Here is a 21999-nt window from a genome sequence, read left to right as displayed (position 1 = left end):
CGCCTTAGCCGCTTGAGCCACAGGCGCCGAGTCAATTTTTCTATTTTAGTGGAGACAAGGTCTCACTGTTGCTTAAACTGGTCTCCAACCTGTGAGCTCAGGCAATACACCTGCTTCAGCCTCCCAGAGTGCTAGGATTACAGGCTTGAGTCACTGCGCCCGACCCAACCAACTATTGATACAGGCAGCATCAGGTATAAATCTCAAAATAATCATATTGAGTGATAGAACAAAAGGAGCATATACTGTCTTGACCATTATCAAGATTGCATCTTGGTTGATCTCCACAAGGAAGTGCGAAAACAGCACATTGTTTATTAGGGACAGTAGTCGCATCGCAAGCCCTACTCCTAAATATCTTTTTGTTAGAGAGCCTCTTCTGTTTATTTAGACTGACAATCGCCACCATTCCTTTGCCCCCCTCCCCATTGTTGCATTCCTGTAGCAAAACACCTGCCCACTCGAGCCTGCTTTCAGGCACCTAGGAGCGGCTGGAAAGAATCAACGCGTTGACTAGATTCACCCTAATACCTTGATCCCCAAACTTAAGCGAACCTGTAAGGACCCAGTTCCAAGCAGGTCTTCTACAGGTTAGTGAAGTGCTGAACGCCGAAGGATTTTCAAAGGAGAGCTACGTGTTACTGGTTATGCGAGCCAGGGGACTGAGCCCGCGGCTGTGCCTAGAGCGGTGCGGCGCAGGCCAGAGCTACAGGGGGAATGAAGCAGCACCGGAAATCTTCGAGAACCAAAGGCGTGAGAACCAGGCTCCATCGCGACCACGGGAAACCTCAAAACAGTTCCTGAGCCCCACTCTCGGCTCTGGCAACGTGTGACGCCAGGGTGTTAGCTCTGGCGCGTCATCAACGGCAGGACCTTATGACGTCATGGCAGACGATCCTTCCTGTGCTACGTACCTGAATAGGGCGCGCGGGCTTCGGGTTGCTCGACGGCGCTTGTACAGAAGGAGGACCTCGGTTGCGTACGCTTGGGCCCTGTGTTTGGCCTGCCGCCCTCCAACTGTGGCGATCATCCCCTCAAGCCTTCCCGTCCGAGGGGCGGGGCCTGGCGTCCGTTCGCGTCCTCGCTGGAGGCCGCCATGCGACGTCACTCATTCCGCCGCCACTTCCGGGTCACTGACTTCCGGCCGCCATCTTGCTCCCTGGAGGCGCCGCGGCTGGGAGGGAGTCAGAACCAGAGCGTCGCTACGGAGCGGCCGTCGCCATGCCGTCGTCGCCACTGCGGGTGGCGGTGGTGTGCTCGAGCAACCAGAACCGGAGCATGGAGGCGCACAATATCCTTAGGTAAGTTGACCTGCGCCCAGCTCGCGCAGACAGCCCCGCCGGAGATGCCGAGGTCCAGGCCGCGCTCCGGTACGGCCTGGAGACGGGAACCGCAGGGTGCAGATGGCCTTGCGGGGATGTCAGTTTCTGAATCAGAGTGTGCTCTGTGAGTGGGACGAGTCCTTTGCTGGCCGGTCCGAGTGGGAGGTGGCGGGAGCCACGAACTAGTAGGCGAGGGTCTGTGGCGTCGGGGGCGGTGGATTGCATTTCCTGTGCTTGTTAAAAAAAAAAAAACCCAAGATGGAAGGACTCCTGAAATAACAGTCGTGGTCTGTGTTATTAACGCTGTGAGTTGGTGCTTTCTGCTGTGTTGTTTTTAGTCTCTATCAAAAAAATTCTCTCTTCCCTTTTGAACTCCATTCGATAGTGTCTGAAATGCAGGTGGATTTGGTTTGGCCCCGTTAGTTCATTTTATTCAGGTACTAACTCACTTTTTATGATTCCTGTGTGTTTAACAAAAAAGTATTTCTGTTTGATCCGATTTATTCGTTCAAAGTCACTTAGCAAAATGAGAAACTGACCATTTGAGTTACACTTTGGAACCATGTTAGCATTAATAGCAAAAAAAAAAAAAAGTTGAAACAACTTTTTCTTCCAAAGTTACCGTATTTGAATTCGCAAAGGAAAACAGTTCCTTGTTTCTGTAGCCATCACCATCCAATTCGACACTTTTGAGTAACTTAAGAAAATTAGAAGTCCCTCTCATTTTTTAATGAAGCTGGAAGTGTCAAGTGTCCGTGGTCTGCTAATGCTGAGTTTCTTACTTACTTATTTATTTTTTTTTCCTTCGAGAGAATCACTCTTCTTGGCGCCCTGGGCAGAGTGCTGTGGCGTCATCATAGCTCACAGCAACCTCAAACTCCTGGGCTCAGCCAATCCTCCTGCAGTGGCTTCCGGAACAGCTGGGACTACAAGGCTCCTGCCACAACGCTTGCTCGGCTAGTTTTTTTGTTTCTTTCTTTCTTTCTTTTTTAAATAGTCAAGGTTCTTTTACTTGTTCAATCTGATCTCTCAACTCCTGAGTTTAAGCAATCCACTTGCCTTGGCCTCCCAGAGTGCTAGGATTAGAGGCATGCTCCATTGCTCCTGGCCAATGCAGAATTCCTTTTATTTTCCTGAGGTCTACTGCACTGTCAGCAGTATTTGCCTAGTGTCTGCTCTTTTCTTTTCTTTTCTTTTCCTTCTTCTCTTTTTTCTTTCTCTTTTCTTCTCTCCTCTTTGATTGTGGTGTCATTTGAACCTAAAAGGTCAAGTCAGTATGAACGTTTCTAAACTAGAAATAACGTGGTTGGATGTGGTGGGTCATAACTGTAATCCTAACACTTTGGGAGACTGAGGCAGGGGGATTGCTTGAGCCAGCCTCAGCAAGAGTGAGACTTGTCTCTCCTAAAAATAGAAAAACTAGCTGGATGTAGTGGCAGGTTCCTGTAGTCCCAGCTACTTGGGAGGGGAGGCAAGGGGATTGCTTGAGCCCAGGACTTTGAGGCTGCTGTGAGGTATGACGCCACAGCACTCTACCCAGGGGGACCAAGTGAGACTTTGTCTAATTTTTTATTTATTATTTTTCATGGAGACAGAATCTCACTTTGTCCCACTGGGTAGAGTGCTGTGGTGTCATACTTCACAGCAACCTCAAACTCCTGGGCTCAAGCTATTCTCTTACCTCAGCTTCCCTAGTAGCTAGGACTACAGGTGTCTGCCACAACGCCTGGGTGTTTTTGTTTGTGTTTTTGTGTATTTTAGCAGGCCAGGGCTGGGTTCAAACCCACCAGCCCCGGTGTGTGTGGCTGGTGCCCTAACCACTGACCTAGAGGCACCTGCCAAGACTGTCTATAAAAGAAAAAAAGAAGTAAAATGTGCTAGAATTACCTTGTACTGGGTCTCTCTTTATAAATTGCACTTGTCTTTTATGTGTATCATTAAAAGTTTGTTAAACTTGGCTCGGCGCCTGTGCCTCAAGCGGCTAAGGCGCCAGCCACATACACCTAAGGTGGTGGGTTCGAATCCCCATACCGGAACCGCCAAACAACAATGATGGCTGCAACCAAAAAAAAAATGGCCAGGCGTTGTGGCAAGCGCCTGTAGTCCCAGCTACTTGGGAGGCTGAGGCAGGAGACTCGCTTGAGCCCAGGAGTTGGAGGTTGCTGTGAGCGTGATGCCATGGCACTCTACCCAGGGGGACAGCTTGAGGCTCTGTCTCCAAAAAAAAAAAAAAAAAAAAAGTTTGTTAAACTTCAAAAAAAAACAATGCAAGGTTCAAATCTCTGGGAAATTACCCAAAGATTGTTTCTTTAATTTTTTGGGGGGTTGGGGTGGGGGTTGTTGTTGTTGCAGTTTGGCTGGGGCCAGTTTGAACCCGCCACCCTCTGTATATTGGGCTGGAGCCTTACCCGCTGAGCCACAGGTGCCACCCTTTTTTGTTTTTTTTTTGTTGTTTTTTTTTTTTTTTTTTGAGACAGTCTCAAGCTCTCACCCTGGTAAAGTGCCCTGCCTGGGTCACAGCTCACAGCAAACTCAAATTCCTAGGCTTGCCTGATCCTGATTCTCTTGCCTCAGCCTCCCAAGTAGCTGGGACTATAGGTGCCCACCACAATGGCCTGGTTATTTATTTTTTTTTTTTTGGTTGTAGTTGTCGGGCCTGGGCCTGATTAAACCTGCCAGCTCTGGTGTATATGGCTGGCACCTTAACTGTTTGAACTATAGGTGCAGAGCCAAAAGCAAATGTTTTTGAAATTTTACTTAGCAACTTTGGTAGTGAAATCTGGTTTAGGGGCTGTTTTAAAGTTGTGGTAATCTGATATTTTCTTGAGACGATTACTGACGATGACAAATCCTTGTTAAAAGTGGCCAGCTTGGCGCTTGTGGCTCGAGTGGCTAAGGTGCCAGCCACATACACCTAAGGTGGTGGGTTTGAATCCAACCCGGGCCCACCAAAACAACGACAGCTGCAACCAAAAAAATAGCTGGGTGTTGTGGCAGGCACCTGTGGTCCCAGCTACTTGGGAGGCTGAGGCAGGAGACTCACTTGAGCCCAGGAGTTGGATGTTGTTGTGAGCTGTGATGCCACGGCACTCTACCAGGAGGATAGCTTGAGGCTCTGTCTCAAAAAAAAAAAGTGGTCATAGCTAGCATAGCATTGGTGCCCTGTGAAAAGGAAGAGGTACAGAAGAGACCCTTTTTTTTTTTCTTTTTTTTTGCAGTTTTTGGCCAGGGCTGGGTTTGAACCTGCCACCTCTGGCATATGGGGCCGGTGCCCTACTCCTTTGAGCCAAAGGCGCCTGTAGTCCCAGCTACTTGGGAGGCTGAGGTAAGAGAATCAAGATCGGGTAAGCCTGGGAATTTGAGGTTTTTTGGGGTTTTTTTCTGTTTTTGGGCTGGTGCTGTATATGAGGCTCCTTTGAGCCTTAGGCACCACTCTTTTTTTTTGAGACAGAGCTTCAAGCTTTTGCCCTGGGTAGAGTGCTGGGGCATCACAGCTCATGGCAACCTCCAATTCCTGGGCTCAAGAGATTCTCCTGCCTCCGCCTCCCAAGTAGCTGGGACTACAGGCAGCTGTTTTTTGTTGTTGTTGTTGCAGCCATCATTGTTGTTTGGCCGGCCCCAACTGGATTCGAACCCGCCAGCTCAGGTGTATGTGGCTGGTGCCTTAGCTGCTTGAGCCACAGACGCCGAGCCTCTTATTTTAATTTTTTGTTTTTGTTTTTGAGACAGAGCTTCAAGCTGTCACACTGGGTAGAGTGCTGTGGCATCACAGCTCACAGCAACCTCCAACTCCTGGGCTCAAGTGATTTCTCCTGCCTCCACCTCCCAAGTAGCTGGGACTACAGGCACCTGCCACAATGTCCATCTATTTCTCGGTTGCAGCTGTCATTGTTGGATTTGAACCTGCCAGCTGGATTCAAACCCGCCGGCTCAGGTGTATGTGGCTGGTGCCTAAGCCTCTTTAGCCACAGGTGCCCAGCCACTCTTATTTTAATTTTAATGGTAATATTTGCTTGTTGCAAAAATTCTCACTATAGCACACATGTTGAAAATGAGGAAAGAATTCAGCATCCTTTTGGTGCATATTTTTCAGGCGTCTTTGTATACAACTGTGCATAAGAGAGATAAGGTGTTCTGCGAGGTCCACATCATACCATGTTTTTTCTTTTAAATTTTATTTGTTTATTTCTTTTTGTTGTTGTTGTTGTTGAGACAAAGTCTCACTGTGTCACCCTAGGTAGAGTCCCATGACATTATAGCTCACAGCAGCTTCAAGCTCTTGGGTTCAAGAGATTTTCTTGCTTCAGCCTCCTGAGTAGCTGGGACTGTAGGCGCCTGCCACAATGCCCAGCTTTTTTTTGTTGTTGTAGTAGTTGTCATTGTTGTTTGGCAGGCCCAGGAAGGGATCGAATCTGCCAGCCCTGGTGTATGTGGCTGGTGCCTTGACTATTGAACGATAGGCCCCAAGCCAATATGCTGTCTCTTCTGTTGGAATTATTCACAAGGTTTTAAAACATATTTAGGGAAGCTATAGTAGTTTTCTGTTACAAGGTAAGGTCGGAGAGCTTATGAAGGTCAGATTTAGAGACTTCTAAGACTTTATTTTTTATTTTTTTTAATTTTTGGCCGGGGCTTGGTTTGAACCCACTACCTCTGGCATATGGGGCTGGCATCCTACTCCTTTGACCCACAGGTGCTGCCCAAGACTTCTAAGACTTTAAAACGGATTGAGAAAAGTATAGAAAATGTTTATAAGTAGCTGAGCATGTGGTTCAGCACTTTGGAAGGTGGAGGCTGGATGATCACTTGAGACCAAGTGTTGAAGACAGCCTAGACAACATAACAGAACCCCTGTAGCTACCAAAAAAAAAAAGCCAGGCATAGTGGTGCACACCTGTAGTCCCAGGTGTTCTGGAGGCTGAGGAGGGAGGATCCTGGACCCCAGGAATTTGAGGTTGCACTGAGCAGTGATGACATCACTGTTTTCCAGTCTGGGTGACAGAGTGAGACCCTGTCTCAAAATGGGGGTGGCAAGGGTCCTGTCTAGTGAGCTCTTCTGTGCCAGGTGCTTTCCCAGTAGCATCTAATTACATCTTCACAACTCTCTGAGGATGTCCATACATAGAGAACACCCAAAGTGAGGAGACAGGGCCTATATAGGACAGGATTTAGACTGAGGGACTCAGTCCACCATAGATGAGCAGCAGTATCAAGGCAGCTATTTTTAGAGATGAGGTCTTGGCTCAGCACCCATAGCACAGTGGTTATGGCACCAGCCACATGTACTGAGGGTGGTAGGTTCCAACCTGGCCCGGGCCAGCTAAACAACTGCAACAAAAAAATAGCTGGGCATTGTGGCAGGTACCTATAGTCCCAGCTACTCAGGAGGCTGAGGCAAGAAAATCTCTTAAGCCCAAGAGGTTTGAGGTTGCTGTGAGCTGTGATGCTGTGGCACTGTACTGAGGGCGACATAGTAAGACTCTGTCTAAAAAATAAAATAGAGATGAGGTCTTGCTCTGGCTCTGTTTGGTCTCAAACCTGTGAGCTTAGACAGTCCACCACCTGGGTCTCTTGGAGGGCTAGGATTATAGGCATGAACCACCTCGCCTGGCCCAACCTGCCTGGTTTCTTTTTTTTTTTTTTTTTTAAAACAGAGCCTCAAGCTCCCCCCCTGGGTAGAGTGCCATGGCATTACAGCTCCCACCTTCCCCCACCCCCGGGCCACAAGCGAGCCCCCCCCCTCCGCCTCCCAAGTAGCTGGGACCACAGGCGCCCGCCACAACGCCTGGCTATTTTTTGGTTGCAGCCGTCATTGTTGTTTGGCGGGTCCGGGCTGGGGATTTGAACCCGCCACCTTAGGTGTACATGGCTGGCGCCTTAGCCGGTTGAGCTATAGGCGCCGAGCCACCTGCCTGGTTTCAAGACAGATTTGGAGAGTAAATCTGAGTAAATCACCACACTGAACAGCTCGTGGTTGGGAACTATTGTTTCCAGCTTGGTGCAGACATTGGGCTCATGGGCTTGGATTGCTGTTGCCCATGAGGTTCTCATTGCTTCCTCATTGGCCTTATTCTGTTCCTCTAACACGTGGGACCTTCCCTAGGCCCAGGCCTTGCCCTCTGCAGAGAGCCCTCCCTAGGCCTTCAGAATAAACTTCTTGGATGAGGATGAAGTAGACGGTGGGCCCCATTACCAGTGTCTCTGGCCTGCTTGCTAAGGGCCAGTAACAGTGCTTTTGGGCGCTGTGTCTGCTGTGAGCTGCAAGCTCTGCTTTCCTTGTCCTAAATTTACCACACTGACCTCAAAGGAAATTTGTCCCTTGTGGGTTTGATACCACGAGGGAGGCACACCTGCAGACCCAGGAGTGGTTTCATAATAATTACCTTATTTCTTCAACACTGCACATTTTTCACATTTCATCAACTCTGAAGTTGGTATGCAGCATTCACTTAAAATGTAAAATTAGCAGTGCCATTCTTTGAAATGATTAAGAAGACACTGGTGGCTCACTCCTGTAATCCTAGCACTCTGGGAGCCCAAGGCCGGGTGGATTGCTTAAGTTTGAGACCAGCCTGAGCAAAAGTGAGACCCCTGTCTCTACTAAAAATAGGAAAACTGAGGCAAGAGGATCACTTGAGCCTAGTTAAAGAGTGCTATGAGCTATGATGCCCCAGCACTCTACCCAGGGCTTGAGACTCTGTCTGAAAAAAAGAAGACGGTGGTGTACAACTCAAAAGTGAACTGGGCCAGGCACAGTGGCGATGGCTCATACCTGTAATCCCAGCATTCGGGAGGTCAGGGTTGGGAGGATCACTTGAGCCCAAGAGTCTGAGACCAGCCTGAGTAATGTAACTTTTTTTTTTGAGACAGAACCTCAAGCTGTCCCCCTGGGTAGAGTGCTATGGCATCACAGCTCACAGCAACCTCCAACTCCTGGGCTCGAGTGACTCTCCTGCCTCTGTCTCCAAGTAGCTGGGTCTATAGGCGCTGTTTTTTGGTTGCAGCCATCATTGTTTGGCGGGCCTGGGCTGGATTCAAACCCAGCAGCCCAGGCGTATGTGGTTGACACCTTAGTTGCTTGAGCCACAGGCGCCGAGCCTAATATAACATTTTTTTTAAACATTAATTTGAAAAAATCAAAATTAGCTGGATGTGATGGTGCATGCTTGTAGTCCCAGCTACTTGGGAGGCTGTGTCAGGAGGATCTCTTGAGTCTAGGAGTTGGAGGCTTCAGTGAGCTGTGGTGATGCGAACTACACTGCAGTCTAAGTGACAGAGTGAGGCCCTGTCTCAAAACCATAAACAGTGAACTGGAGTCTTGGGAGGGCTCATTTCCTTAGGAATGGGATCTATATCACATCACATAGGAGAGTAGGGATGCCCAGAGCAGCAAAGTCCAGAGGGGCATCCCCTTGGGTGTATGCAGAGTATGGGACCCATGCAGTGCTAGACAGTAACAGGTTTTTGCCTACCTTCACATTTGTAAGAAGAAACCACGTGGGTCCTAGGAACACACACCTGTTACCCTAGAGCTGTCCCTGCTCTCGGGGCCCATGCAGATGGGTTTAACAGGGGTGCCCTGCACCTTTCTGGCCAGTGCATAGTTAAAAATTGTGATTTAAACTGCTGTTAGTATGCAAGTATCATAGGTTTTCTTAATGTTAATATTCTGAGCAATTTTGGGGGGTAACTGTTTTTCCTTCTAATTTTTTTTTTTTTTGCCGTTTTGTCTGGGGTTGGGCTTGAACCTGCCATCCTCGATATATGGGGCCGGCGCCTTACTCCTTGAGCCACAGGCGCCACCCCACCTTCTCATTTTTTTTTTTAAGTATTTCATGTACAGCTCCAAGACCTTGGATACTTTCTTTCTTTGCTCACAAACACTTGTGACCATTGTGTGCAGGGGATACTTCTGTGAGACTAACTAGCTATGGGGTTCTCTCATGTGCCCTAGAATCACAGTGACCTGTACTGAGTGTGCATAGAAGGTGTGGGGGGTATAAGTAGTCTTATAGACTGGGCATCCAGGGATGTGTGGGACCAGGGCACAGGGTGACTGTCGGATGCTTCATTACTGGCATTGTTACTGTTGTCACACAGCACACCCATGAATGCCTTTTGAAACGTGGGACTAGAAGGATCCCCCATTGGATTGTTTTGGTTTTTTTAGCCAGAGTCTTGCTTTGTCAACCTCAGTAGAGTGCTGTGATGTCATAGCTCATAGCAAAATCAAACTCTTGGGTTCAAGTAATTCTCTTTCCTTAGCCACCTATCTCGGCCTCCCAGAGGGCTAGAATTATAGATGTGAGCCACTGCACCTGGCCCTCCTGTTGTTTTTTTTTTTTTTTTTTTTTTTTTCCTTTGAGGCAGAGTCTGACTTTGTTGTCCTTGGTACAGGGCTGTGTTACTGTACTTCACAGCACCCTCAACCTCTGGAGCTCAAGTGATCTGCCTGCCTGGGCCTCCGAGAGTACTAGGATTATAGGTGTGAGCCACCTCTGCTGGCCCTGTTCTTTTAACTGTAGGGCAGACTTCTGCTGCTGGGCAGACAGATGTTTTCGCTTTTTGTCTTGGTATGATTTGTAGACAGATCTACCCCTGCAGCCCATGAGAGGGACGGAGTCAATTAGGGCACTGAGCTCTGACACTTTGAGCTGTGGGTACAGTAGGAGGGTGGATTGGGCCAAGTGGACAGTGGCACTTAGGACCTGCATCTGGGGGGAGATGACTGGGGGGTCACAGGACAGCAGCTGCTTCTGGGGAGTTCTGTAGAGTGATGAATTGTTATGTGGACACAAGTTAGGCTTCACTTGTACCCCGTGTTTCCACCTGTATGACCTCCACAGAGCAAATACTAGGTGCCTGGTGTTTTGCTTTTTTTTTTTTGAGACAGAGTCTCACTATGTCACTTGGGTAGAGTGCCATAGCATCACAGCTCAAAGCAACCTCAAGCTCTTGGGTTTAATTGATTCTCTTGCCTCAACCTCCCAAGTAGCTGGGACTACAGGCGCCTGCCCCAACGCCCGGCTATTTTTTGTTTGGAGTTGTCATTGTTGTTTGGCAGGCACTGGCTGGGTTCAAACCCACCAACTCTGTTGTATGTGGCTGGTACCCTAGCTGCTGAGCTACAGGCTCCGAGCTCTAGGTGCCTGTTAAAGCTTCGTGAGAGGTTGTTTCTTTTCTTTTTCTTTTTCGAGACTGAGTCTCACTCTGTTGCTCCAGGCTAGAGAACTGTGGTGTCACAGCTCACAGCAACCTCAAACTTTGGGGCTCAGGCTATTTTTTCCTGGGGTCTTGCTCTTGCTGAGGCTGGTCTCAACCTCCTGAATTCTAGTGATCCACCTCCTTCAGCCTCCCAGGGTGAGAGGTTGTTTCTTTGGGCATTGTGATGACCTTGATCACAGGTTTGTGGGGTTTTTTTGTTTGTTTGTTTGTTTTTTTGAGACAGCTATTCCCCTGAGTATAGTGCTGTGACATCAGCAATCTCCAACTCCTGGGCTCAAGCGAGTCTCCTGCCTCAGTCTCCCAGGTAGCTGGGACCACAGGCACCTGCCACAATGCCCAGCTGTTTTTTTGGTTGCAGCTGTCATTGTTGTTTTTGGTAGGCCTGGGCTAGATTCGAACCCACCACCTTAGGTGTATGTGGCTGGCGCCTTGGCCACTTGAACCACAGGCACTGAACCCACAGGTTTGTATTTTGATGGAAAACGTTTCTTTTCTCTCTCTCTCTTTTTTTTTTTTTTTGTAGAGACAGAGTCTTTCTTTATCACCCTCGGTAGAGTGCTGTGGCGTCACAGCTCACGGTAACCTCCAACTCCTGGGCTTAGGCGATTATCTTGCCTCAGCCTCCTGAGTAGCTGGGACAACAGGCACCTGCCACAACGCCTGGCTATTTTTTTGTTGCAGTTTGGCTGGGGCTGAGTTTGAACCCACCACCCTCGGTATATGGGCCAGTACCCTACTCACTGAGCCACAGGCACTGCCCTGGAAAATGTTTCTTTCATGGTACTTTACCTGAGCTGGTGGTGATATAGTTGTATATTCAGGGTGAAAAGTGTCTGCTTTCACCTTCTTTGGTGTGCTGCTTGTTTGTGCTGTGGATCTGGGTCCCAGCCAGCAGTTTGACTTCTTTGTTTTCATGGGCATCTGTAGATGTGACTGAATGTCAGAAATTTTATTTTTCATGTTTTCAGGTTTATTTCCAGTTTGTGTGTTTGTGAACTTGGGGTTTTTATTCATGAATCTCTGCTGCCATACTGTGCTTTTTATTGAGTGTGGCGGGTGTTCTGGGATGTGTGGTTGTATAAGTCAGGACATCTGGGGACTGACTTAGCTCTTAGCCGCAGAGGACTTGGATGAGGTATTTGACTTAAACCACTTTTTAAAATTATTTTTTAAACTATGTGCATGTTTGATTTGGGGGCAGATGACATTTGTGGCAGGGTTGTTCTTCAGGCTCTTCTGTGAGGGACAGCCCCTCTGTGTCACCCTCTAGGTGTGTGGAGTTGCACCAAGTGCCCTGCTCTGTGGATGGACATTGAGGCTGTCTCTTATGGTTACAGGCAGTGTTGCAGTGAGTGTGCTCAAGCGCAGCCACGTTGCAGGTGCTCATGTGCCACTCTAGGCTGTGCTCGGGACCTTGAAGTGTTGGTTGAGGTGTAGGTGGTTCCCACTTCTGGATGTGACTGGTCATGCACCTCAGGCTTACTGCTGGTCACTCAGCAGCATCGCATGCAGTGTCTCTCCCTTAATCTGGTATTGTCCGCTTGCCATTCAGCATCTGTTACCAAGTTCCTACTATGTGCCCTGTGGTGTTCTAGGTGCCAGGGGTATAGCTGTGAACAAACAGACCATACCCTTCCCTGCATGGTGCTGGCACTGCAGTGGGACAAGCGCTGACCTGCGTGTACTTTTGAACTTTGTTAATGTGTTGGTGAAAGGCAGTGTCCATGTGCTCTGCATCTCTCCTGAAAGAGATCTAGCACCTTTGACACACTTAAGGGCCATTTCCTTTTCTGTGAAGTTCATGTTCCCATTGTAGCCCCTTCTTTTATTTATTTATTTTGAAGCAGAGTCTCAAGCTGTCATCCTGTTTTCAGTGCCATGGCATCATTGTAGCTTACAGCAACTTCCCAACTCTTGGGCTCAGATGATCTCTGGCTTCAATTTTTCTGTTTTTAGTTGAGATGGGGATCTTACTCTTCCTCAGGCTGGTCTTGAACTTGTGATCTCAAGCAATCCACCAGCCTTGGCCCCCCAGAGTGCTAGGATCACAGGCACCCCACACTGTAGCCCCTCCTTCTGGGTTGCTCACCATTAATCAGAGTTTCTCACCCGCATGCTACTTTGGGCTCAGTGCTTCTTTGTCCTATATGTGTTTGAGATGTTTAACTGCATCCTGGCCTACACATGCTTTCAGGTAAAAATGTTTCCAGATGTCCCAGGTCACAATGTTACAGTGGAGGAAAATACAGAAAAACTTTACTCAACAGCTTTCTTCTTTTAGTCTGGCCTATATAGAGAAGAGGTGACGTATTGGGAAGGTGTGGGTACCCCGCAGCCCTGTGTTGGGAGGTTCCGTGGGATGCACACATGTTGTGATATATAAAGCTACAATGAGAAATCCCCCTTATTTAGATCAGCGTTTCTCAGCCTGTAGGTCGCGACCCCCCACAGGAACTGTATTAAAGGGCCGAGGTATTAGGAAGGTTGAGAACCACTGATTTAGGTGCTTTGAGGCTTAAATTTTTTACTTTAATCGCTGAATTTGAAAGAACACACAAGTTCTATACCAAACCTATTTTGCATGTAACCTGTTTTGACAAACTTGAAAGTCGTCTGATCTTCCACCATCTGGTGTCTGTTTTGAGGCGGCCTTTCTTTCTCCTGGTGTGCATAGTGGCTCACTGGGTCGCAGTTCACAGGTTGCCAGTCTGCTAGGCTGTGGGTGCCTCTGGTCACCCTTGGCAAGGCTCCAGGAGGAAGCTGTTAGATCTCTAGGGATCCTGTGGTCCTGACTCCTATAGGAATGCAGGAAATGAGTCGACAACTGAAATGTTCGGCCCTCTCTAATTTGTATTGACCAGTCATTTTGAGGTTTGGGGGTATTTTTTTGTTTGTTTTGTTTTGTTTGTTTGTGACAGAGTCTCACTCTGTGTCCTGTGGCATAACTCATAGCAACCTCAAACTCCTGAGCTCAAGCAGTCCACCTGCCTGGGCTTCCCAGAGTCTGAGATTACAGGTGTAAGCCTCCCTGCCTGGCCAGTCCTTCTGAGTTTAGAGTAACAGCTTTAAGCAACTCTATCCTTGTGATGGTAAATTCCATTTTGATTAGTTTTACCTAGTTGTTATATAACTTGCTTCAGAATCTTTTTTTTGAGACAGAGTCTTACTTGGTCACCCTTAATAGATTGCTGTGGTATCTTAGCTTGAAGCAACCTCAACCTCTTGGATTGAAGTGATCCTCTTGCCTCAGCCTCCCAAGTAACTGGGACTATAGGTGCCTGCCACAACACCCAGCTATTTTTTGAGACAGGGTCTCGCTCTGGCTTGGTTTGATCTCAAACCTGTGAGTTCTGGCAGTCCATGCCTTGGCCTCCCAAGTGCTGCTTGCTTCAGAATTTTGAGAAAATTTTAAATAAAATATTAGGGTCTTTTTTTTTTTTTAATTTGAGACAGCGTCTCACTATATCAATCACCCTTGGTAGAGTGCCATGGAGTCACAGCTCACAGCAACCTTAAATTCTTGAGCTTAAGCGATTCTCTTGCCTCAGCCTCCCAAGCAGCTGGCACTACAGGTGCCCACCACAGTGCCTAGCTATTTTTTTGTTGTTGTTGCAGTTGTCATTGTTGTTTAGCTGGCCCAGGCCAGGCTCGAACCCACCACTCTTGGTGTATGTGGCTAGCACTAACCACTATGCTATGGGCGCCGAGCCGAAATTTATAGGTTTTTATTTATTTATTTTATTATATTATTTATTTATTTATTTTTGTAGAGACAGGGTCTCACTTTATCGCCCTTGGTGTCACATAGCTCATAGCAACCTCCAATTCCTGGGCTTAGGCAATTCTCTTGCCTCAGCCTCCTGAGGAGCTGGGACTACAGGTACCCTCTACAACGCCTGGCTATTTTTTGTTGCAGTTTGGCCAGGGCCTGGTTTGAACCTGCCACCCTTGGTATATGGGGCTGACACCCTACCCACTGAGCCACAGGCGCCACTCTTATTTTTTTTGGAGACAGAGTCTCACTTTGTTACCCTCAGTAGAGTGCTGTGGCTTCACAGCTCACAGCAACCTCCAGCTCTTGGGCTTAAGCAATTCTCTTGCCTCAGCCTCCTGAGTAGCTGGGACTATCGATGCCTGCCACAACGCCTGGCTATTTTTTGTTGCAGTTTGGCTGCCAGGGCCAGGTTTGAAGGTGCCACCCTCAGTATATGGGGCCAGCGCCCTACTCACTGAGCCATAGGCACCGCCTTAGGTTTTTATTTTATGTATGTATGTATGTATGTATGTATGTATTTATTTTGAGACAGAGCCTCAAGCTATCACCCTGGATAGAGTACTGTAGCATCACAGCTCGCAGCAACCTCCAACTCCTGGGCTCAAGCAAGTCTACTGCCTCTGCCTCCCAAGTAGCTAGGACCACAGGCACCCGCCACAGCGCCTGGCTATTTTTTGGTTGTAGCCGTCATTGTTTGGCAGGCCTGGGCTGGATTCAAACCCGCCACCTTAGGTGTATGTGGCTGGTGCCTTATCCACTTGAGCCTTAAGGCGCCGAGCCATACTTATTTATTTTTTGAGACAGAGCCTTACTTTAGTCTTACTTTATTCATTTATTTATTTTGAGACAGAATCTCACTCTCACCCTGGGTAGAGTGCCATGGAGTCATCATAGCTCACAATAAGTTCAAACTCCTGGGTTCAAGCTATCCTGCTTCAGTCTCCCAGGTACCTGGGACTACAGGCACCTGGCACAACACCTGACTTTTTTTGGTTTGTTTTGTTTTTTAAGAGACGGAGTCTTGCTCTTGCTTAAGTTGGTCTCAAACTTCTGAGCTCAGGTGATCTACCTGTCTCCCAGAGTGCGGGGATTACAGGTGTGAGCCATCGCACCAGCCTTAGGTTAAAATTTTATTTTATTCTATTTGTTTATTTCTTGGAGACAGAGTCTTACTTTGTCACCCTTGGTAGAGTGCTGTGGCGTCATAGCACTAACTCTTGGGCTAAGCAATTGTCTTGCCTCAGCCTCCTGAGTAGCTGGGACCACAGGTGCCCATCACAACACCCAGCAATTTTTAGAGACGAGGTCTTGCCCTGGCTTAGGTTGGTCTCAAACCTGTGAGCTCAGGTAAGCCACCACGTCTGGCTCTAGATTAAAATTTTTAAATATTTTTTTTCATATCAATAAAATTAATTTGTTCATTTCCACTCGTGTCCCATTAATTTTGGAATTTTACATCTCATTTAATCCAACTGTGATTTCTTCTTCTTTTGTGTCTTTCAGCAAGCGTGGATTCAGCGTCCGGTCCTTTGGAACAGGAACTCATGTGAAGCTTCCAGGACCAGCACCTGACAAGCCGAATGTTTATGATTTTAAAACCACATATGATCAGATGTACAATGATCTTCTTAGGAAGGACAAAGAACTGTATCCCAGTGGGTTGCCCTTTTAAAACCCCTCTGTGGTCATCCCTGGCAGGTGCCATTTGTGACATGTGTATCATTCTGACCCTGACTCTGGAAGGAGGCAGGTGTACCAACGTACCATGCTTACAGCACACACACTCACCCCTTCTTAGTTGGGAACGTGGTTTATGTTCTCAGTGCTCATTGTATAGTCTGAGGGTTAGATCCATTCACAGGCCTGGAAGCTTTGAGGTACAGTCAGGCCGTAGGTTCTGACATGCATCGACCAGAGAACTTAGACAAGGAAAATGCAACCAAAAAATCCCTATTGTTTTCACACTGCAGGGCTGCCCAGTTATTTTCTTCACAGGTGTGTAGGTGCATGTGCGTGTACCTGCACACACTTGTGCACATGGACTTGTGCTGCTTCACGTGTCCAGTCATGTTAGAGGGTCAACTGGAGAGGAGGGCTAAGTTAGCTGCCCAAACTGGTAGAAGTAAGTAACTGAAGAGAATGTTACTTCATTTCAGGAAGAGACAAAACACCCTGGATCTGCTGCTTAAGACTCATGTGAAAAGGTATTTTAAAAAATAGATTTTTATGAAAGTGACACCAAATTGTGTAATTGTTAACGATAATCAGTGCCTAGAGATTTTGACCAGGCATTTCATGATCACCCCCCACACTGCTTTAAAATTTTTGGACCTCACCTATAATCCTAGCACTCTGGGAGGCCGAGGTGGGTGGATCGCCTAAGCTCATGAGTTTGAGACCAGCCTGAGCCAGAGCAAGACCTCATCTCTAAAAATAGCCAGGCGTTGTGGCTGGCGCCTGTAGTCCTAGCTTCTCAGGAGGCTTAGGCAAGAGAATTGCTTGAGCCCAAGAGTTTGAGGTTGCTGTGAGCTGTGATGCCATGGCACTCTGCCGAGGGCAACAAACTAAAACTCTGCCTCAAAATGAATAAATAATTTCTGGACCTTCTTTTGCTACAATGAGCAGTTCTCAGAATGAAGCTCAAACATATTCTAGGCAAAAGGAACACATCAATTGAACACCTTTTGTCTTCATACTGGCACTTTGCAATGTTTAATAAATGAAACAAGGCTTTGGTAAACATGCAAATTAAATGGCCAGCTGGGAGGGGCACAGGGTCACTAGCAAAATGTGAGCCTGGATCCTGGCCATAAGGGTACCTCCTGCCAGGAGTCCCTGCTCACTCTCCTGGCAGCTGTAGTTAAAAGGCTGTGGTAGGGATGTTGGGGCAGAGTCCTAATCATCTCCTGTCAGCGCCACAGCCAGCCTGCCAAACCAGGTGAGGTCGCCAGGAGTGTGCAGTGCCTGTGATGCCGCAGTGTGGGGCCTTCCAGGCAGTAGCCCTGGGTACTCAATGTGCATTTCTCAGGGTCCTTGAGCACATTCTGTTGCCCTGCTCTTCTCAGAAATCCTGGAACCTATGTTTGAAAAAATCTCCCTAAGGATTTCTGATGAATTGCAGGCGTGCTGCGTCCTTGTCTCAGTGTTGGGCACAGCTCGTGCCTGCTCTGCTCATGTCCTTGGGTAAGAGGAAGGGGGAGCAGTCTCAGAAGGCCCCTCTAAAGAGCTGCCTGTCTCATCACTTGCTGTGTATTTGTCCCTGAACCTTACAGAGAAGTGTGACCACAAAATCCCTTTCTGAGAGTTTTGTTGGGGGCTGTGTATTTCCCTTGGCCCTAGGACCTCCAGGCTTTTATAACTAACATAAAACTCTCTCTTTTTTTAAAATTTCCTGAACTGTTCTATTCTTTCTTTTTTTTTTTTTTTTTTTTTGAGACAGAGCCTCAAGCTATCCCCCTGGGTAGAGTGCCATGGCATCACAGCTCATAGCAACCTCCAACTCCTGGGCTCAAGCGAGTCTCCTGCCTCAGCCTCCCAAGTAGCTGGGACCACAGGCACCCGCCACAACTCCTGGCTATTTTTTTTTTTTTGGTTGCAGCCATCATTGTTGTTTGGCGGGCCCGGGCTTCGAACCTGCCACCTTAGGTGTATGTGGCTGGCGCCTTAGCCACTTGAGCCACAGGCGCTTAGCCTCTATTCCTTCTTTATCCTCAGATCTTTTTTACCCCCAAGACAAAGGATAGTGTTACCTGAGGTAGTTATTTCCTTTACATTATTTTTTAGTCTCTCATTTTTTCTATTATATCCTTTTCTATTGTTAAAAGCAATTAATTTTAATTCAGAGACATTCAACTCTTGGGTACTGTGAAATTTATCCTGAGATCTAATGAACTCTTGAGTTAAGTTAGTACCATTCTTTTTTTTTTTTGGCCGGGGCTGAGTACCATTTATTTTTATTTTTATTATTTTTTTATTTTTTTGAGATAGAGTTTCACTTTGTCACCATTGGTAGAGTGCTGTGATGTCACAGCTCACAGCAACCTCTAACTCTTGGCCTTAAGCAGTTCTCTTGCCACAGCCTCCCAAGTTGCTGAGACTACAGGCATCCACCACAACGCCCAGCTATTTTTTGTTTGTAGTTGTCATTGTTTGGCAGGCCTAGGCTGGGTTCAAACCCGCCAGTTCTGGTGTATGTGGCTGGCGCCCTAGCTGCTGAGCTACAGGCCCCGAGCCTACCATTCATCGTTAAATTCTTGTACTCAATGAGAAAAATAAAAACAAAGTAATGCACGTGTTCATACTCCCTTAATTAGCTCCCTTTTGTGTCAGAGCCAACTGTGATCTCCCGTTGCTGAAAGCTAGTCCCATTTCCCCCATTTTACAGGGACTGAGTCCAACTTCAGCTGTCAAGCTCAGAGGCCCTTGGTGTGGGGGATGGTGTGTGTCCTAGGCCCTTCTGAATGGAGCTGAGTCTCAGAATCCAGAAACTCCTGCACAGGGTCACTTTGCATAGGGCAGTGGTCTCCTCCCCATGAAGCCTGTCTAAAAGAAGATGTGTACCCGCAAGTGTCACCTTGGTGCAGAGGTGGAGCTGGGGTTTTTGTGGCCATGATCGTAGTGTTGTGACATCATGTCACCAACAGTATTTGCCTTTCAGGGACCCCGTGTAGGCAGGTCCTCTCCTTTGGGCTGTGGGAGGAGGGACACCTTTGGCCCTAAAGTCTTGTAGGTGGGTAGGATGGGGGCACAGCAGGGTGGTAGGTGCTTAGCTGAGTTTTTTCCAGCACTGCCCTCACCAGGGAAGGAGGGATGTCTCCCAGGAGTTCCATGGACTTTGGCATGGTACTGAGGGGGCCCACGTTCTTCCATGCAGAGGAGGACAGCAGAGGTGGGGGAGGCAGGATGGGCGGGTGCCTCCTACTTCTTGATGGATGGCTTCCCGCAGCCTCTGGGAGGCAGGTGCCCTGCTAACATGATTAGTGGTGGGTTGGGGCCTGCATGACACCTGCAGATAAGAGCTGGAAGCCCAGACTTGTGACAGAACAACCCATGAGTCTGCAGACATGGTAGTTGCTAAAATCTGCAGCAGAAAGCTAGCAGAATGTCTTAAGATGTAACTCAAAGATAAAATTCAGCACTTGGTGAAGCATGTAAATGTTCAAAGGACAGGGTGACACAACTTGGCAGGGAAGTGCTGCCACACTAGGCAGAGCTGAGGGAAGAAGGGACTGGGGACCCTCCCTGCACAGTCCCCATGGTACTGTGATCTTAAATGTGCTGCTGGGCCAGGGCTTCAGTTTCCTCATGTGTCCCCACCTCAGAATTTCTAACAATAAATTAGAACGTGCACATACTGAGCATTACACCTTGTGTGTGTTTATTTTTCTGAGACAGAGTCTTGCCCTGGGTAGAGTGCTGTGGCATCATCATAGCTCACAGCAACCTCAAACTCCTGGGCTCAAGCAATCCTCATGCCTCAGCCTCCTGAGTAGCTGGGACTACTGGTGCCCAGCATGCCTAGCTAGAATTTTCTGTTTTGTGTAGAAGGAGGTCTCAGTCTCACTCAGGCCTATGTTGAACTCCTTCCCTCAAGTGATACTCCCACTTTGGCCTCCCACAGTGCTCGGATTACAGGTATGAGCCCTACTGCACCTGACCCAGCAGCTGTGTTTTACTACATTTTTTGGAAACAATGTGTGTTTTCATAAATAAGTGATTTCCTAAGCCATGTATTAATTCCCAGAGTCTAATTGTGCTGATACTTAACACTGCAGGTTTTAGGAATGCACTCAATGGCCTTAAGGAGTTTATGAAAGCCTCAGTAGCAGCCGTTGTATCCAGAAGCTGTTGGCCTGCTTGTCTCATCAGATGTCAGAAGTTCAACAGAGCCTGATGCTGAGGGTCACTCGAGGGCCTGAGTGGGATGGAATCACCCTGATGGGGCCTGTTGCTGGTCCAGCCAAGGCTCCTGGCCTCAGGCTGCTCTGTCTGTGCTGAGGCCGTAGTTAGGGATGTGCAGGAGCTGGTGGGGCTGACATGGAGATGTCTTTCAGGCTTCCTGAGTTCTGTTAGTGCAGTCTGTGCTTTGTAGAAGCACTGCTTCACAAAATGAACTTTTTTTTTCTTTTGAGACAGTCTCACTATGTCACCCTCAGTAGAGTTCTATGGCGTCACAGCTCACAGCAACCTCAAACTCTTAGACTCAAGCAATTCTCTTGCCTCAGCCTCCCAAGTAGCTGGGACTATAGGCCCCTGCCACAGTGCCTGGCTATTTTTTTTGTTGTAGTTGTCATTGCCGAATAGCAGGCCTGGGCTGGGTTTCAGCCAGCTAGCCCCAGTGTATATGGCCAGTGCTCTAACCACTGAGCTACGGGCACCAAGCTCAGAACTTATTTCTTAGTATGTTGACTCAGAAGCCATAGCTCACCAGTTTGGGGTATAACAATTCCCAGAGCACAGTTAGAGGATCTAAGATTGACTTTCTGAGGGCCCAGAGCCTAAACATGTCCCCTCCTGAGTGTGCCAGGCTCTTGCTCACCCCATGTGGAGCTGTGCACATGGTTTGTGGGCAGCACAGGCCTTTACTGACTAGAGCCCAGCTGTGGGGCTGGAGTCTCACTGAGTGGTCACAATGTTGCCCGGGGCAATCTCTGCCCAGGCCTATAGCAGGACTCAAGATTCCTGGAGGCCTCACCAACATTACTGCCAGCGAGCAATCGCAGGCACATCTGTGTCAGCACTAAATAGTGCTTTGCCATGAAAACATGGATTCACCACATTCAGCTGTGACCCTCAAGACCTGTTCCCTCAAGGCACGACAGGCTGACAGGTGCCTTTGATGTAGGGGCATCTCCTGTGTTCACCCAGGACGAGGCTATTGGTTTCTGCAGGTGAGGTGATGGCTGGCCTTCCCTCCTAGTATTTGTTTGGGAGTGGGAGGGGTAGATGGACAGCTGCCTGGTTACTTTCTCAGTAGAAGTTGGTGCAGTCTGTGGCGATCTCATCCCCCTCCAGGAACATCTTTGGGGACTGACTCCAATGAAGTGTCTGCAGCCAGACATGGTTGGCAGAACAGGAGGGGAGATGGAGAGTGAGGAACTTCTTTGGGCGAGGGGGGTGAGGGGCGGGGCTGGGTTTGAACCCACATATGGGATTAGCACCCTACCATTTTGAGCCACAGGCACCGCCTGGTGAGGAGCTTCTATGGGCACAGTTCTGGGCTGGCCAGTTGGCTCAGCTTTTCTACATGCCTTGCCAGATGCCTGTGCAGCCATCCTGGTGCTCCTGTGGGAGCCTGCAACCTCACCTGAGACTGCCCATGAGGCAGAGGGGCCTCTTGCCTGTCCAGACTCTTACTCCTGGCTGTACTTTACACAGCTGTCTGGTGTGGGGAGCAGCACCCCAATTATGTTCTTCTGTAAGTCTTTGCCTTGATTAGCATGTGGGTAAAGGCAGCTGACCCCTGTCTTGATCGCTCATGATAGTTTCACTATCACCCCAGAGATATGAAAATCCTTATAAGGAAAAACCTTACAAAACTGTTTTGGGTGATTTTTTTTTTTAAGACAGAGCCTCAGGCTGTCCCCCTGGGTAGAGTGCTGTGGCATCACAGCTCACAGCAACCTCCAACTCCTGGGCTCAAGCGAGTCTCCTGCCTCCGCCTCCCAAGTAGCTGGG

General features: G+C 48.2%; 1 protein-coding gene across 1 annotated transcript in view; it reads left to right on the top strand.

The window, feature by feature from the left end:
- The first annotated feature begins 1119 nt into the window (after window positions 1-1119).
- SSU72 (SSU72 homolog, RNA polymerase II CTD phosphatase) overlaps window positions 1120-21999 on the top strand; it is a 35257-nt gene continuing 14377 nt past the window's right edge. The window contains exons 1-2 of the mRNA XM_003793196.3: window positions 1120-1301; window positions 15826-15969. Of these exons, the coding sequence (XP_003793244.1) occupies window positions 1222-1301; window positions 15826-15969 (224 nt within the window). The 5' untranslated portion in view covers window positions 1120-1221. The remainder of the gene's footprint in view (window positions 1302-15825; window positions 15970-21999) is intronic.

This window comes from Otolemur garnettii, unplaced genomic scaffold, assembly GCF_000181295.1.
Source record: "Otolemur garnettii isolate 467f Iridium unplaced genomic scaffold, OtoGar3 scaffold00067, whole genome shotgun sequence".
NCBI classification, from domain to species: Eukaryota; Metazoa; Chordata; class Mammalia; order Primates; family Galagidae; genus Otolemur; species Otolemur garnettii.
The sequence above is the reverse complement of the archived record's forward strand: the minus strand, read 5'-3'. Positions and strand labels throughout refer to the sequence as shown.